General features: G+C 39.9%; 1 protein-coding gene across 3 annotated transcripts in view; it reads right to left on the bottom strand.

The window, feature by feature from the left end:
* The window catches only part of si:dkey-172j4.3 (diacylglycerol kinase delta), a 90,776-nt gene that overhangs the window by 68,142 nt on the left and 3,232 nt on the right, over positions 1-19,402 (bottom strand). For all 3 annotated transcript variants that reach the window (XM_040012568.1, XM_040012569.1, XM_040012567.1), the window contains exon 3: positions 19,209-19,313. In XM_040012568.1, coding sequence (XP_039868502.1) covers positions 19,209-19,313 — 105 coding nt within the window. The remainder of the gene's footprint in view (positions 1-19,208; positions 19,314-19,402) is intronic.

Below are 19,402 nucleotides of genomic sequence, written 5' to 3'. Positions count from 1 at the left end.
GCGCAACACATTGCAGGAAGTGAACCACACACCTACACAGGTTTGTGACACACTAAAAGGTGTCTTCTTACATCAAACGACTTCTCTCCAGCCCTCACACACTGAGAAACTATGAATCTCCCGAGAGGGATCCGCTGAATGAAGCAGCGAGTCGTACGCATCGACAAAGATGACAAAAGCAGTGCAACCAACAAACCAACATCCAAACAACAAACAAGACGGTAGAAGGTGAGCTGCCACACAGCAGGTGCATTTTGTGATTTACGTCAGTTTTTGCTCCAAAAAGGCCATCCCACACAATCACTAATGACATCACCCGTACCTCAGCAGTCACAGAAAGTATACTCAGCGCTTCATGGATACATCGCCAACTGTTGCTTTGGCATGCTCCGGACAGAGCCTGACAAATACATGTAACGTATACGTGTATTTCTAAAAAACATAACTGTATTCGTGTGAACCTATATGTACACACACTATTGTTAAAAAATACCTGTATATGTGTGTGCATATACAGGTATTTTTTATTTTTAAAATTGCATATACGATGCTCTTCCTAATCTTTATAAAATAATACATATACGTTATTTATAAAAATACGTATACGGGTGTTTATAAAAATGTATGTACAGGGCCTCACCTTACTGTCTCAATAAAACAAACTACATGGATAATAGTTGGTGATTCCTGGTTTGTTTTCTTACAGTTTTTGGGATGCCTTTTGTCTATGGACAAAGACCTCAGTGACACATGCTGTCTGCAGCTGCTTCTTGCTACTTCACAAAGTGTAACCTTAAGGTATTGCCTATACTTAGGTGTCATCTGACTGCACCAATAGAGAAAGGTATTTTAAACACAGCTGTTTCAACTGTCCACCTTCAAAGATGGAGCAAAAGGGCAAATATGGAAGGAGAAAGCAACACAACACTCACTACAAACGTTCACACAAAACACAACTATCACTGCCGCCATCGTTAAAACATACCGAACTACTTCATAGAGAAGGGTTAATAACTACCTGGTTTGTAGCTACTGAACTTTCAGAATAAGAGCGGACTAACTGTCCACCAGTATGCTGAAGAGGCCTGTTCTTTCAAGACAGATGAGGAAATAATGATATAAAGCACTAAAAATGAGTTGCATACACAGGGTGCTTAGTGTACTAGGCTCTATGATGGATTTTACATTAAAAACCATGACAGTGTAATATTTTTTAAACCTAAAAAAAGCAGTTTTATGAGCATGCATTTAGTTTGTGCAGCTGACAGGCTGTCAGAGGAGGACAAATTAATGATCACGACACTGTAATAATGAAAGATGTACTGCAACACAGCAGGTAAGCAGCAGCATTAGTAAGAATAATAATTGTAATTACTGTAATTGTAGGAAATGCACTAGTGAATATGATGAATAGAGCTGGCTCTCCCTTTCTCTTTGTCACACACACACACACACACACACACACACACTTTATTTCAAGTGTCATTAGCAGATGTGTTTTTGTGCTGCTGACTCAGTCTCTTTCTCTTCATGTCGTACTTAAAGTCAAGGCTGATAACAGTGCATGGGCTCACAGGCAATTCAACACATGCATGTATACACACACACACACACACACACAAAGTATTGCAATGCAAGGTGGAGTCAAAAAGAATAAATGGAATCACTAAATATATGTGATCTCTCAGGACAGCAGTATTGCAAAAGCACTATATGTGTGTGTGTGTGTGTGTGTGTGTGTGTGTGTGTGTGTGTGTGTGAACGATGTGGTGGCTGTCTCTTACTTCCTGTTAAAGGGGTTTTAAGAGAGAGAGCGAGGCTGACAAAAACCCAGAGAGAGAGTGAGTCTATTTTTGGCCCCTGTGAGACAAAAAAGAAAAAAAAGATGAAGAGATAGCAGCAGGGTTAAATAAAACCGAGAGGCGCGCTGAGGCGTGAAAGCAAAACAGGAAAAATGAAACACAAAAGTTAAGCAAACAGAAAGAGGGAAATGGGGAAATAAGATAGAGAGAGAAGTGTAAAACTGCCCTAATGCACACTGTCTGCTTTTAAAGGCCAACACCCTGATAGGACGAGGTGTATGCATCAGAGGAAGTGCTTTGGCCTCCACGTCCTCTTAACAGAAACAGCCTGCACTCACTGAACAGCACGATCTGGCATCTAACTAGTGGCACAATTCTTTTAATGTGTTGTTTTGTTTTTTTCCTTCTGCAATCAACTTTCCCACACTTGCACAAAACCCATATACAATATACGAGACCTGAGACATGAAGCTACATCTTTACTTCTCTTTTAAGCCGTTAGCTTTCCAGTTAGCTTTCCAGGCTAACGCAACACTTTTTTCTACTCTACGGGGTATTGTGGTATAAAAAAACTGAAATTAAGCAACAACTGAAAATAACTAAACCACAATAAAAAAAAAACCAAAAAAAACCCCAACAACAATCCCACAATGCAATCAGCTAATAAAGCTCCAATTTTCTAACTTTCAGGCCTTTTCTCATTCAAGGCTGCAGCAGTCTGCCGGGTTTCCGACGAAATTAAACGCCAAATTTAAAGCAAATTCACTGAATAATAGCTACGGAAGCTGCAAATTACTGTGCACTTCCATCTCTTACTGTTACATTAATATTAGGATCTGGGTATAAAGTGCTGCTGCTGGTGCAGAAGAAGAAGCGGTTACAGAAATGATAACATGGAAAACAGGATGGAAAGCTGATTTCTGATTTATTCATGTGTTGATTTAAATAATGTTACAGTTAGCACACTGCTTCATACTGCTTGGAAAATCTATCAGCGAAGGAAAATGTAGGCGAGCACAAACGGCAGCGGGTATCTAAGCCTTAAGTTTCACAGGCATCTTCATTTATTTGTCAGTTCTCTTCCATTGCACCAACTTCCCCTTTCAGCCAAGCATTAATAGGGTTTCTGCAATATTTGGACGTTGTCCCAATTTACTTTTTCATGCACTGAAACGCAAGTGTACCACCCTGCAACCTCACTTTAGAGTTGCACAGCCTTCAGTCTTTTGTATACAAAATACAAAAGTCTTTCATGTAAAATATAAGTGAAAGCAGAAAGCAATTATTTGCAATGAACACCAATCGCCAGGTCACTTTTTTCATGTCATGTTACTTACCAAATTTGTAAGTGACATGTTTTAGTGAGATGTATAATTCTAATCAGAAGCGTGTATTCTGTCCAGTGAAAGGGAGGACGTGTCAGCATAGCAAGGCAGCTTAAAAAGACCTGGTAAGCATTACATTTTCTAACCAATCTAACCATGTGATTTCTATATATGAAACCTAACCAAGCAACACATTTAAAATGACACAAATCTGCGACGTGTATGACTTGAACCTCATTCTGAAGCATGAGCACTGAGATCACTCGATGTATGAATGAATTTGAAAACTACAAAATTTTGAAACTACAAAATATTGGGTTTTTAGCTCAATGGTTGAGCAGGTGACCCGTGTCACAAGGCTGAATGCGACGGCCTTGCTTTGCTGCCTTGTTGCACCTCGATTTCTTCGCGGCACTATGCAAAAAATACTGCCAGCCGCCACTGCTACCACTCAGCCTTCTGGTAGATACACCTATCGTATCAGTTTCAGTCGACTTGTTCTCGGGTTATTGTTATCAAGATTTCCAGAAAACTTGACCGAGATTCAAACTCATCTGAGATCTTTAGTAGATAAAACACACCTATGGAAGTGTATCAGAATTGTACGCTGCCTAATTCCTGAGTTCACAAACTTGGGTGTCTATGCTGTCGGCCCGAGCGGCAGGGTGACAACAATACCTAATCGGCTTTTTACAGCAAAGCGATAAAATGGAAAAACAAAAACCCGAAACAAAAAAAACTACTTCTGTTCATACACATGAACACAAATCAATACTTATGCAAGCAGAGTCAGGAAAAGTTGTGCTCAAGGACATGAAAATAAAGACCGTGCCTATCCCACGAACTACCGTAAGACTTGCTTTTATTGACTTTGCACATATTCCAACAGCGCGTCATCGTAGTGAGAGTCCAGGTGCTAGGCTGGCCCTGCTGCTGTCCACAGCTGTCAACTGCTAAAACCAGCTGATAAGTGACACCACGCAATACTGGGCAGCTGAAATCCTCCATCGAGCAAAAATAGCAAAGCACTTGTGAAGTTGAACAACTGGTCTCGGCAGTCCTTAAATGCAAAAAAGTGCTGTGATGCTACAACACAATGCTCCTTTTTCAGCTTTAAAAATGAGGAAATGACAAATGACACTTCTCAGCTGCAACAGCTCATATGCTGTTTTATAGCATTCGAATGACTTGCAAATCATTTCATGTTTATTTACACTTTTTTGTAAATGTATTTGTAAAATGTTGAAAACGCTGCACGTAGCGCCTTTACCTGCAGGTGCTACGAGGGAAAAAAACAGACACATTTGCAGATGTTATCAGAAACCTGTGAGGAAAGTCAACTCAAACTGCGCAGCTTCAGCGAACGGAACCAGTTGAGGGTATATTATCCATCTCCTGCTGGCAGAGAGAGATATCGCTTCAGAGGCACGAGACAAACACGGCGAAACTCGTGCTTTGTGCTGTCAGTCTCCGCTAACGAGCAGAGGAACACGAGCGGTAAATGCGCATGGACGCAACACCTTTCACTGATTGATAACGCACCGTTAGCACATTAGCACACAACTGCACACCTGCTGAGACTGAAACGCCCGTCAGTGATAGCACAAACACACACACACACACACTTCTGCTAATGACCGAGAGCACACATGAGCACACACACAAGATATTGTTCTCTCCTCATCATTAGCACATTTCCATGAGTGAGCGTCAACATGGTAGACACAGCTGCTGCAGATAACTCATCAACTTTGTCTCACAGCACACACACTTTCTTTAATGGCCTGCTGCCTGCGGAAGACTGATGACGGTTCAGGCTTGGTAGATGCATAGGAAAGGGAATGACAGAGCAAAATGGAGACGAGGGGAGGGGAAATGAAATCAAGAGAAAGGAAAGTGTGAGGAGAGAGATCAATACGGGGATGCCGGGACGAGGAAATGCACCTGAAGTCAACCTGGTTTGACTGATCTAAATCTTTTTTGATGTTTGTGCTCAGCTCGGATTGTTGTGAGAGAAATGCTGCAGCTTTTGAGGTGAGGGTGGGAAGTGAGCATTTGACAGACACATTAAGCTCAAACAATGATGTTAAAACGTGAAGAAAACAAAAAAAAATGAAAGACACGAAAACCTGCAGTGAAACATGAGAGATGTGAGGAGGAAACCTCTGTGCACAGCACGTTCTGCAGGAGTGAAGCCAAAGATGGCAACCACAATAAACATGTAATCACGAAGAAAATAACCACAAGTAGTGCTATATCAAGACTATAAAAATAGAATCAAAGCTCAACAGTGTTTTTTTTTTCTAATGCGCGCTTTACTCAGGCACAATAGATTGATAGATATAGATATAGATTTCTGCTGAATCAAAACAATCTCAACTGCTTTCACATTGCTTCAGCCACACTACATAATCTACATTCAAAGGACTCTTTAGACCTTTAGAGCTCTGAGAGAAGAAGTAAATTAGCTTTACCTGTCAAGTTAGCTCAACAACAGAAGGAATAAGGGCTCTCAAAAGCCTGCCATTGTTTCTACCCAAAAGCCCCAAACTTTTCTAGACATTAACGCCTCTGCATCGCCTAGAATGAAAATGTCACACACTCAGGTCAGACATTAAAAGCTGTTTACCCTCCCAGTTCTGAATGCAACCATCCGAGAATGCACAGCTTGCAAACTTACTACAGTATGTAATTGTTCCATTCACTCAGCATTTGCTAACTCTGTAGAATTCCCAGCTAGTCACATTGTGATACTGTTACGGACCAATCCCAAAAGGTTGATTCTGTTCATCTGGACGTAGCGTTTTCAGTGGGAGAAACATTTCGTCACTCATCCAAGTGACTTCTTCATTCTCTTCATTGCTGACTGCAGGTTTCCCCAATCTTATAAACAGTACATTTGCATAATGACTGAAACCAGCCCACTGAATGAACAATGGGCTGTGAGACCAGTTTCTTGACCATTAATATGCAAACTGTTGTGACCATTGATCAACAACCACTGTTCAAAGCCCAGGCCATTTACCATAGAGAGGCCTCCCAGCCCATTGTTCATTAAGTGGGCTAGGTTCAGTTATTGTGAAAATGTACAATAAGTCTGGGGAAACCTGCAGTCAGCTGAGACTGAAGAAGTCACTTGGATGAGTGACAAAATGTTTCTCCCACTGAAAACGCTACGTCCAGATCAACAGAATCAACTTTTGGGATTTACTTACCTGGATGATTGAGCATGCATTAAGACCTTACGGACCGATATAACCAAACATCAGTGATGTTACTCATCCAGTTTGCGGTTCATCTAAATCCACGGGATTCTTCCTTTAAAACCTTTAGTACAGTTTGGGTTAAGACCTTTCCCATGATCAGCTTGTTTAAGTTTGAGTTAATTCAGTAGGAGGAGTAGCGATTCTTGTGACCAATGGACATGTTGCCACGATGCTAGCTAATCAAAATGAATGTGGCTTACTTACTATGTTACTATATTAATAGGCATGTTTGGTTAAGTCGCAGAAAATGTCTACAATGGATAGTAAAAAAAACAGGAACTTTTCTGTCATTTAACTCTTCATCTATTGTCAGGCAGTGTCTATTTAGTTACTTTAGTGTTGTATGAATGGATGTCAGGGAAGTCTTTAGCAGCAGGAGAAACTGTAAAACTTGTGAAAACACAGGTAAAAGTCCAAAATGCATGCCCTCCTTCCCATTTTCCAAAGCTGTCTATTGGGACAGGAGTCTACTGGAGTCTCTTCCTGGGCCGATTGTGGTCTCTGGGCCTTATGATTGACACCCCTGTTACACTGACTCAACCAAATTCTGTTTGTAGGGTTGTTTGATGAATCCAGACTAGACCCAATCTATCCAGCCTGGACCAAGCACGGAATTTACAAGTGTACTACACACAGACCTGACATGAGCTGACTCGGATTCCTCTGCAGTATTTTAATGTTTTTCAAAGGCATCTTTCACCAGTTCAATCACAAATGATACAAAAAAAGTCCCATTACAATGACCGGTAATTCTCAGCTACAAAACACGAACACGTATGTTGTATATTCTGGACTGCCAGATAGCCACTACTCTGAACGTGAGCAGGACCTGAACGTAAACGACTGAAAAGAAGCTTTAAAAACTATGAGGGGTTTCACAAAACAGATGAAGGACGAGCGGATGAAAGGAAAGGAAGGAATAGCGGGATGATGAAGGACAGAGGTCGGAGAAGAGAAAGAGGGGAGCATTTAGAGATCAATGTAGGATAAACGAAGAGCAATGAAAGACTCAATGAATGACCACAAAAGACATGCGGTGAAAAGAAGACATAAATAAAAGATCGGAAGTAAAGGGAGCAATGAGAAGGAAGTTACGTTCTTATAACGGGGGGTGGGGGGAGGGGGGGCTACAAGGCTGTTTCCCTCAGTAGAGTTCACTCATTTCTGTAGTATGTGATCTTATTTTAGTTAAGTTCACAAAAATAATCATTTGAATGTTCTTCATCATGATAAATCAGAAATATCACACCTCGTAGAGTTTCGCTACAACAATATGATTTGTGAACTTTCCTGTTATTCAAAAATGACTTAACAAGTCTTGCTTTTCCTCCTGAACCCACAAACAAAGCTTGTTTCTTCACACCTCTTTAAATGATTTCCTGCTTTCTTTAAATGCAGCCCAGAGTTTTCTAGCACTTTCTTCTTTCTTTGACTGTAAAGAGTCCCCCTGTCGAACGGCCTGGCGTTTCGGGGAAACATGAGGTCAAATCAATAGAAACTGAGTTTGACGGCTCCAATTAACCAACACCGGTGAAGTCGAGGAGACAGAATGACTCCGAATTAGGCCCTGAGACTGTGTGCGTGTGTGTTCATGCATGTATGATAAACAGCTTATGTAGAGTAATTTCATCAGAGCAGATCAATAATACACATTGGTGCCCTTTGTGGATCCTGGGAGTTAGCCACTTTATCATACATTACCTATAAATTACAGGGAGTAATATTTTAAAGTGCTCTGCTGAACGCTGCAACTGCAAATCATGAAAGAAGCTTTTAAGGGGAAAAAAATGTTTATTCACTGTTCAAACTACTTTTAAAATGTCACCATTAATACTCTGAAAGGCGATACACAACCACTTGCTTTGTGTGTCGTTGCTTCGTACTTGAACGCAGGAACAGTAAAAGTACCACCAAGAAATATTTTAACCATCAATCTTTTCATTGATTTTCAAATGATAGCGAGCGTCAAAAGAAGCTTAACATTTATTAACTCAAAACTAAATTAATGTCTTATAGGCAACCAATCAGGAGTCTGGCTGAAAGAGCATTGTTCATCATTTGATGACAGATACTGATGTTTAGTCAGAGTCATTGTGAGGAATCAAACATCTGAGAAACAACCGCACATAATTAAACATGTGAACTCTTATCATGTGCAGAAACGTCGATTTATCTGCCCTAGTTCACAAAGCTTTACAGTAAAGGAAATGTCACTGTGGCACTACTGAGGTTTCTCACGTGACGTCAAGCGCACATTATTCAAAGTTGTTCGACATATTGGATAGGTACTGTACAAAAACAAAGTGTAATCCCTGGATAGCTGAGAGTTTGTAATAAAGCCCTTTGATTCCATTGAAAGTACGATCAGAGCAATATGTTGGCAACCAAAGAAATCGCAAGGAGTTTTTTTGCCAACTGGTTGGGGAATGGATTTTTTTCTCTAGTGATGGGTGGTTTGCAGGGTGTCACTGACCGGTATGTAGATCTGCCTGACTTGAACTTTAGCAGTCACTTTGTAGCAGAAGATACTGTTTTTTCCCCTCACAACTGGTGGTTGCCAAATGGTTGCAGACCAGTCTCTAGGTCTATATGATTGGGGTCACAATAATGGTCATACATCTAAAATGGCAAACAAGTTAACATTGCGTGGTTAGTGGTCGTGTGTTTGTAAATCGTCAATAGGCCATGACTGGGCACAAAATATAGTAGTTATAGACCTACTACAGCACATTCTTTGATTTGGGTGTACTTGTTGAGTCCCGGTCTCAGTCACACAAGGCTAGAGAGCAGTTATGACCTCTCATTCGCCATCACCAACTGACCAGTTAATTAGTCTGTGCTTTCCTGTCTTTGATAAGCGTTGCGTTTTACCAGCGTGGCGGTAAAGAAGAGGGTCAAGGTACTAATCTCAGGTTTACTTGTGTGAAATTATTTTTAACCTGAATTGTTTTATCAAGTCATAACTTAACTTATTTAGTTACATTAATAATATTAATACCCAGTAGTAGAGTTTCTGCAAAATTGTATTTCTCCTTCTACAAATTTAGCATCCTTAGTACATTCTTACTACAGCTGGGCGCATACTGAGGCCACTTCCTTTTAAGTTTGTCATGCTTTTTTATCATCAACCTCTTCGTGCATAAATGTAGGTTAAATCTTTTGGGATTGACATTTTGGAGTTTTTTGTTGTTTTTTCTTAATGTGTGTGAATTTTAACTTGTCGTTTGTTGATAAATAAATCATGGTTTTACTTTAATTAATGTTCACGGGATTATAATACGAAGTAAGCACAATATACTTAAAATATCTTTTTGTTCAGGATTACATAAACCTAAAAAGAGTCAGTCGTGCTGAGCGGGCTATCAGCTTGGTAAGTCAAACAAAGTTCTGGCTATGAGGGCTTTCAGCTGGTACCAAATAACCAACTGCAAATATGAAAAATCCCTAAACAAATGTGAACCAACAAATATATAATCCAGGCTAAAAGGCACACATTTGCTAGAGCCAAACCAATCACTATCTCTGTTCTACATAGAAACTTCTGCACTCTCTCACAATATAAGGCCCTTCTGTTCTTTATCTTGCTGCTGTATAATCCAACAATGTTGTTGTGGGATCAATGATGTAACGTACCTACCTAATTGCTCCATCATTAAGGCCCAGGCAGATCTGACTGTATTTCTCGATGTTTATTCCAAGAAATGAATACATTGCTTAGATGTTTCATTACAGTTAAAAGACAGTTTTAGCTGGCTTGGCTGTGTGCACAAGAAACATTTCCAACTAGTAAATAGGCTTTGCTAATCCTACATAAAATGAATAAGTGGTCTAAAAGGAGTTATTCCTCTGTTTCAGGACTGTGTCACTGCTTTCAACAAATAACGTTCACGGGGTATAGATGCTTTCTGGCAACTAAAGACATCTATGCACATCGAGAAAAGTAACGGCATTCTCCAAGCGAATCGAACCTTTTTTTTTCTCAGTCTTTTACCTCACTGAAACCTTCCAGAACTTAAATCGGGATTTAAATTGGCAGCTAGCAGGGGACAAGCACGTAACGTGTATCAATAAAGCTTTAAAGGAGGAGAAGAAAACCCGAAAGCCGGGTTAAGAAGCTGAATATACAAAAACGAGCTGATCAAATGTCCTAAATGTTGAGGTAGATTATGCAACGACTAGGGCTGTTCAATATAACGATATATATCGGATGACGATATAAAAACGTCTATCGTTTCATTTTACGCTATCGTTTGTTTCGTGGTGTCGCAAAATAAACTGTTTACGGCAATATTTTTTCATCGTTTTGATGGTCACTGTAGTGGCTATATTAATTTCTTAAAGTTCTCTCTTTCTCTTCTATATTATATAACCACACTACGGACGGACAAGCGTCTGTGTTTATGCGTTGTCGTTAGCAACAACGACGGTAACAGCATCGCGTGTCAGCTTGTTTATGTTCCACATAAACCTTTCACAATAAAGCTCAAGATCCTGTTGAGACTTTTCAAAATAAACTGAATCTCGTGAAAGAGCAGATTATTTACGGATGAGAATTAAAAAAGAGCCGCCAGGTGCTAAAAAATAAACCTTAGACTCAAACGTTAGAGCAGGCTTTTCCCCGCAGCACGCCGTGTAATAAATACAAAGAAAACGGCGGCCTTTTACAACCTATGTCTAAAAATGTATCGTTTCATGCATCGGTTAAAACGCTCAACTCCAGGTACACGACGCGCAGCTGGAAACACTTCACGCAAGTCGAGCTGCCCGAGATTCACAGAATTTACAGAAAATGTTAAATTCTTGTGATTTATATCGATATCGGGACGATAGAATTCTTATATCGGGATATGAGATTTTGGTCATATCGCACAGCCCTAGCAACGACCACGTGTTTTTTTAAGCCTTAAGGATACAAACAATGTGTTTTGAGCAATCTTTGTACCAGTGACTGAATAACACATTTTAAATAGTCAAGCCGCCTCCTCACCAGTCCTGCCAACCTGTTGTAACGGTAAATATGGATATTAGAGCCTGCTGTTCGCTGTGTGGATTTCTTATATAACCGACTCTGGATGTGTTTCCACTCTGCCTCCACCTCTCTCCCTCTTACACTTGCTAATTCTCTCCCCTTTGTCCATCTTCATCTCTCTCTCCTCTCCCCGTCTTTTTCCATCTCTCCCTCTCCCGTGTTGAACCGAACACTTCTGCATCTGTATCGCATCAAGCCGAGGGCACAAATCAAAGCACAGCACACAGACACACAACACCGGCCGTCCCACACGCTCGTGCACTCTCCTAAAGCCATGTCTGTCACCCCCCCTCTCCATCCATCCGCACACATCTAAAACTCGTCCTCATCTCCATTGCAGTGAACACCCACACAGATTTCTGCACTGGGAGCGAGATGCAGATAAAAAAGAACAAATATAGTGGGTTTGATTCCAGCAAAGCATCGTGCAGGAAATCCACAGGAATAGGAGCGAGGGGGGGAAAAAAGAAGAAGTGTTACCTGTTAATCACCACTCTAAAAGCCAGAAATACGACTGGTTACATAATCTGAAGTGGCGCTGCTGCTATTTTAGAAGGAAAGGGTTTTGGTTAAGAAGTTACCAATTTTAGAAATTCTAGAAAATATTTGGATGTTAGGAAAGGGACAGGATGTGACGTGATCACTCCAAAGGAGGGGAAGTCACAGCAAGAAATTACAAAAGAATAGAGAACAGACAAATGAGAAAGAAGAGGAAGTTAGAGAGGAGACGAAGGTGAAAACCTAATGACGGGACTGGCCTTTTCTTTGCACGTTTATGAGTGTGTGTGTCTTTGTCTACTTTCATAACATAACATAACAGTTGGCGGCCTACTCAAAACCTAAGTGGTAGTGCTACATACACACAAACACACAATTCACAGAAGCCTTTCTGCTTCATTCTCTTCCTGTGTCTCCTTTATCCTCCACACAGTAAATGTGAGTACTGCAAAGAGGAGGAGGAAGAAGAGGAGGTGGAGGAGAATAGGATAGGGAAAATAAAAAGAGGAGAGTAAAGAAAGAGTGCGAAACCTTACGTAATTGAGCCTGGAGGTAGAGAAGGACAAAAAAAGAAGGAAAGACAAAAAGAAAGTAAGAATATCAGAGATCGCTCGCAGAACGCAGACACATTGAGTTACAAACAGAACTTTTGCAACAACATGTGACACAAAGACAGCTGACAGCGCAAAACTTAAAAGCCACCAAATCCAGCAGTTTTTGTTTCTCACAATTTAACATCAGATGATAATTTCCCTCAAGAGAACTGCTCCCTGTTCCAAAGATGCTGCTGCCTGACCATCCTGTGGTGAATTAGAAAACCAGAAATTGTGCATTGTGCAGCGGCGCGAGAACCCAATCACATTGCCGTTATACCAATGGAAACTTGCAAATCAAAGTAAATCTGTGGTGGTAAACAGTTCATTTGTGGCTCTACTCACTAGCATAACATCTTAATAGTGCCAGGTTTTGAGTAAAGGGAGGCCAGACAGAGAAAGGTTGGGGGGAAAGAAACAAGTTAGTTAGCTAGCAAGCTTTTCTGTATCTGACTTTTTCCCATTGCCTCTCAAAGACAGGCACATCTGTCAAGGTTGTCACACCATAGTGCGTAGAAAAGATGGGCATGCCTTCCAGGTATAAAAAGCTATCATGAAAGTACTTGTAACTTAAATTTCTTTGAATAATATTGTCATGTCCATCCATTTTCTGCCGCTTATCCAGGTTTCAGGTTCTGAAAAAAAAGCTCAACCCTGCCACCTCCTCCAGCTAATCTGGGGCGACAACGAGGCATTCACAAGACAGTCGAGAGACTATCCAGCGAGTCTTCGGTCTCCCAGTAGGAATACCTCACCTAAGAGGCACCTCAACTGAAACCTTTTGATGTGGAGATGCTTCGGTGCTTAGTGCATCAGGTGGCCATCAAAGGTGGAGGCCCTGGTGTTCTCACCCCGCGGCTTCAAGAACTGGCTATAATTCTTGACCTCTGTAAAAATTTTGCTGATGACTTCATGTGCTCAATTGGCCGTTTCGGATAACATTGAATAAAATTAAGTTCACATAATTATTAGAGCCAGAAAGGAGGATTATCCAGGATATGTTAGGTGGCTAACAACTCATCAATCAAAAGTGCAGTGCCCTCAGTTTCACAGTCCAATCTACCAATCAACTATTGAACTGTTTTTTAGGTTTTTTATACTTTCATTTTGAAAAATATTTCCATTCAAATGAAAGCGAAAAAAAATGCTGTCACATGCTGTCAAGAGCATGTCAAAGAAGCAAGTGGTGAAATAACCCTAACCATGTAGATGTCACAATGCTGGAACACCGCAAACGCTAACAAAATGAAAGTGGATATATGAATTCTCTTGTATAGCTTCTCCTTTCTTTTTGTTTTACTTTTTTAAGCAAAAATGCCACATTTTTTAAGACACAACACGCTGAACAATCCTTAGCAACTAACGTTGATTTAGTCTTTTCAAGATCTCAAGTGAGCCATCGGCCTGCAGCTAGGCCGATAAACATGTAACCACTGTTTCAACAGCTTCCCAAGATAATCAACAATGCTCAACAAATAGCTGCCCTCTGTGGAGAGAAGTGAAGATGTCTTATTGAGATAAGGTTGCAGAAATGCCTGCATGCACAGTGTACTGCAGCTGAAATAAAATGCAAACAGTTCCTGCAGTCATTGTATACTCATATAGCACAGGGTCTAAATGTCAGCAATTTAGACTGAAAAAAGCTTTTAAGATGTTAATTGGTGGTAATTATTTGCCTTGAAATAGATAAATTACTACATGAAGCACGTTAAAAATGTGTCTTTTTTCATTATCAGATGCAGTATTGATGACCTATACTGAACTGTTACCGTATGCTTAGTGACGCATCGTTTATGTGGTTCTAATTTATGCTACTTACTGGCTGAAATATGTGAAGCTGCAGTATGTTCACTGAATTGTCTATCTGACACAAAAAGTTAATAGACTTCCACTTTATATTTACTAAATACAGAAGCAAAATAATGGAGAAATAAAGAGCAGAGTCAAACAGTATGACCCTGGCAGCTTGTATTAGCCCTAACCGTCGTAGTAATCAGTTCTAAATACAGTTCAGAGTTTCTTCAGAGTCTGTTTCTATTTTAGTCAGGTAGTTGGTTAGATAAATTAAACCTCACTAAATTTAGAAACCGTCATCTTTACTCTAAAGAGCTGTGTGAACAGAAATGCTGTCACAGCTCTGCTGAAACTTCACGTCCCAACAGCTGGCTTTTATCTGTTGCTGGTGGATATTAAGCACCGTAGAAACGAGGGAAACAAGCTATTTAGAGGTTGAAGATTTTGGTTTTGTTTGAAGGGTATTTGACATGTCATTATACTGATATGAATGTACCATTTACCAATAATGATAACAATATCAGACATGAGAACTAAAGGCTGAGAAACACAGGAAATGAAGAACAGGACATGAGATATAACAACCGCTCAAATGGGGACATTGTGGTTTATGAAGTACACCCATCTTTGCGCCCAGGCTACAACTTTAATACCGAAAGAAAAGAAAAAACCCGCACACATACAAAAGGGTTTGTCTTTTTTCAGAGAGCATTGGGTTTAGTTTCTGAAAAGCCTGCATAAACAAGCCAGTCCAAGACAAAAACTGAAGTCAATTCACAAACAGCAGAATTACCGCCTTGTCAACTAGTCAAGTTGCATTTCACCATCTGTGGAGACTTCAACCTTTGGATATAAAATGTCTTAGTTTCACATTATGTCATGATTAGCATATCACCAAAAACAATACTTGCGGTAACATTCAATATCAAAATTCCAAGAATTTGTTTGCTACTTTAAATGCCGATACACCAGTAATTCTTGAAATCAGGTGGGTAGCATACAGGTACAAGTATTTTAGGCTATCCTTACATACTTAAGAACTAGGAAGCCCTAAATATATGGTATTGTGACAGGTCTAATTTTAATTTGTCAAGTTAGCTAATTTTATGTGTTTATTTTTTCCAGACGCTGCACTGATCTTGACCTGTGAACATGAAGTCAATAAAAGTTGATTCTGACTTCACGAACATGGGCCAGATTTCAGGTCACTGTGTTCATGAGCCTTGACCGGCATTTTAACCGCTGTACCCAACTAAAACAAGCTGTTGCGTCATGTAGCTGCAACAGGCTGAGGGGACTTGGGTCCCCTTAGTTATCATTGGTCTTTCAAGTCACCATAAAGAGCACAAAGGAAACAACTTTGTTAGAAGAGAAACACACAACAAGGACTTCTAATTTTACTCTAACTAATGAACATAGAGGGACAATCTAATGAACATTTACCTAATTTATGTTCACTTTTTGAGCTCGTCTGCAGGTCTACTATAACATAAGTCATTGTCATGCAGAGTCATAAATATCAAGGTTTGACCTACATAAATGTATATATATTTGAGACCCACCAAGGAAGCCACAGGAAATGTATTTTTTTAACTTGTTTTGTTAACTGTGCTATTATTATTTCACACATAACACTGTCAAACGGTCAGAAATAGTATGAAAATGCACAGTTAATTAGGCAAAGTTAACCGCCAAAGGCCTGTGTGGAGCCTTGAATATGTAGGTTTAGTTTGAAAATCTCATGAGTTAACTACCAGCATATCCCCTGCTGATCGTACAGTGCATCTAAAGCTGGTCTTTAAACCCAAACATATTTAATTAACACCACAGTCTCCACAGTGAAATGGAAATGACCCGCCCTTTGTTTCTGAGAGCTACCACAACATCTGTATGATTATTTAGCGAATCACCGCCGAGGAACTGAATTAACCTAATGGTGTCAGGAAGTCATGTCACAGTTGATGAGAATTAGCACCTCCTTAACAAGTGTGCCGACAGACCGCAGCTCTAACAAGGCAGGTAATAGGCAGGGGACAAACTGAAGCAAGTCAAATAAAGCAGGCAAGGAAGCACTGATGTAGTGATGGCGTTCAGCTATAACACACGCAAAAGCCATAAAAAATAGAGGAAGAAAGAGACATTTTGGCAAATAACAAATTCAGCCAAAATCACCCAACACACACCTGCATGCACTCAGAGAAATGAAGGGACACACAAGCTCATTAATCCTCTCAACCTATTGTTGTCACTGAAGCATAATCCCGAAGTCGATGACTAGCTTAATCTACAGCAAGTCATGTGACTCTAGTTACACAAACTCTAATCATCTCACACTTGCACACAAACAACCAGCAGCCGAACCAGCAGCAATTTTTGTTTCATCCAATGAGAAATGATCTACACATCTTTAAAGCCACATTTTGGGCACATTTTAGCTGTTACTTTCAATATCACAGCAATTAAATGTGACGTTTTAGGATTCTGTCATACCAGGCTGGAGAGACTGGTCAGCAACCTGCTGGCAAGCACATATCATTGGAGGAAAAATGTGCACTGTCCCCATCGGTTGGCAAGTGCTTGCTGGCTGGCACTGAATAGAATCGGTCAAAAAGACATTGCTGCAGCAAAGATGTCCTTATGATTGGTGTGGTCGCCTGTACTTTACATGGAAAACACCGAGTTAACCTCGCACACTCCACATTTACTCTTCAAGAGTAAATGAAGTTGCTGAGTGTTTACGCGCAACCCTGCGCTTTCCATGGGCGACGTTGGCAATTTTCACCTAGCCAGCAGCCTGTAACCACTCACCACCTGGTCAGGGAATACATATTTTTCCCTAGTAACCTTTGGTTGTGTCTTTCAGGAAATAAATGAAAAATGTTTTTCATAAGTTTATTTATGTAATAAACTCCAAATTTTTCTCACTATATGTCTATATAAACATATATATGTCTGTATGTACCCTCGTTCCTCCTTAGCTAGCATATACCAACCACGTATACGGCAGTTTTTAACATCTATGTTTTTTTCCCTAAATTTATTACAGATATCAATTGTTTAAATTTGTCTGTATGCATTTGTTTCATGTGCCACATTCCGTGTGCGGCATCCAAATACGTAACGTTCACAAAAAACTTTTGTTTGACTTACCACTAAACACAGAATGAAAAATTTTAAAATGTGCTGCAGGTTTTTGCTAGTATAGAATATGTATGCAGGTTTATGACTTAAGAATGGATGCTCTGGTGAGAAGTAATTCAATAATTTTGGAATAATTCTTAGGTCGTTTTCTCTAAAAAAAAAAAAATATGTATACGTAAATGACACAACAAGTAATTTAATTTAATTTTTTTCATTGCTTTTAAGCTTTTGTCTTGTGTTTTATAGGTTATATACCCTTCGGTATGATTTAACCGTACCTTATACTTTCAATTGTTTAGTTAATTTATTTTTTATCCAATCATCTAAACTGGATGATGCATGTGAAAAAACAGGAAAATATTTTGCAGATTAACAGACTTTTTTGCTTTTATTTCAGTATATTTTCATTTGAGTTTTTATTAGTTTTAATGTTAGTTTTAATCTTTTTAATTATTATTGTATGGAGAGCATATGTCAGAGACAGGACTATTCCTCCATTATACCTCTTTATTATTTAGTTCAGTTCTTTTCCAAATAAGTTTTAAATTTTTTTTTTCAAAACACTACTTATTATTTTTATTTTGGTTATCTACGTTCTAGTCTTGCTGATAACGCTAAACAAAACACACACACACACACATATATGTTAGTGTATATATAAGTGTCGAGTGAGATCAGCCAATCAATACTAGACTGTTATCCAATCCTATTGTCTGCAACAGAAACAAATGAGGCATTATGGGATGCCATTCCCATGACGACAGGGATAGCAGGTATCCTGTGTCTTCTATTGATCTGAGTGTGTTTTACAGCTGCGGGTCAATACAGGTAATGGATAATGATTTACACACACACACGCACACACTCATACAGAATAATAATTTGCACATTAATCACTCTGTTGATAATGATGCAATTCTCTTTATTGCTATTAGCTCATCAATAACTAACGACACACACTTCTGTGTATGTGTTTAAATGCCAGTAACAGGATACTATCAAGGCATCAATATCTTACTGTAAGAGAGAGTCCAGAGGCCAATAACATCTACCAGAAGTCCAGTAAGAAAGGGAGCTCTTACTGCTGTCATTGATTTGAACACTGCTCATGAGCACAGTGGCGGTAAGAGAGGAAAATGACGCAGGCAGGAAACAGACCAGGCGTTAGAAGGAAGTTAGCTGACCTCAGAGGAGAGGTCGGATGAGAGGTCTGATTTAACGGTTGATAAAGTTGCGACAGAAACAGTCACACAGAGAAAAGGCTGCTAAAGATGCAAGGTAGCGGTTAACCTCCCTTCACATTATCATATGTGAGGCCTCCGAGAAAGGCAAGGGTCCTTCAGACCCACATGCACATGCCCACATTTCAGTGATAAGTCTAAACTTTGTGCAGGTTCTTCAATAAGTAAGCAGCTCAAATGTTTAATCGGGGTTACCAACATGGCCCTGATCGGAAATTCCATGATTTTTCCATGAATGTTCTCTAACTGAAGAGCGCCTGCCTGAATCCAAAAATATTACCGCACTCTGGTTCGCTAATGCTGCTTTTTACCTCAGAGGAGTCAGGTCGAGAATGGATAAAGTTCAGAAAAGCTCTTAAAAGCGCTGCAACGTGTCGAGAAAGGTTAAAAAAAAAAGCAGCTGAATCCATCATCTATGATACAGATTCACTAATATTACCTCATTTCTTTCTGTGTCAAAAACAAGCTCTTCTACCTGCTATAATCCCACCTACACACACATACACCATTTCCTCCTACCTTGGCCCTTATCTGTCCCGAGGTCGAAACTTTGCGGATCAGCTTGTGTGACGTCTCTTCTTGTTCTCCATCGCTGTCTGATGACTCTTCACCTGCTTCACCGGGCTGCAAGAAGAGGAGATAAAATCACCGAAAATGAATGTGAGATCAGGAGCCGTAAAATGTCCTCATTTCAAACTGTAGTGGAAGCGTTC

The sequence above is a fragment of the Simochromis diagramma genome, unplaced genomic scaffold (genome assembly GCF_900408965.1).
Source record: "Simochromis diagramma unplaced genomic scaffold, fSimDia1.1 OVJJ01000612.1, whole genome shotgun sequence".
In the NCBI taxonomy this organism is placed as follows: domain Eukaryota; kingdom Metazoa; phylum Chordata; class Actinopteri; order Cichliformes; family Cichlidae; genus Simochromis; species Simochromis diagramma.
The sequence above is the reverse complement of the archived record's forward strand: the minus strand, read 5'-3'. Positions and strand labels throughout refer to the sequence as shown.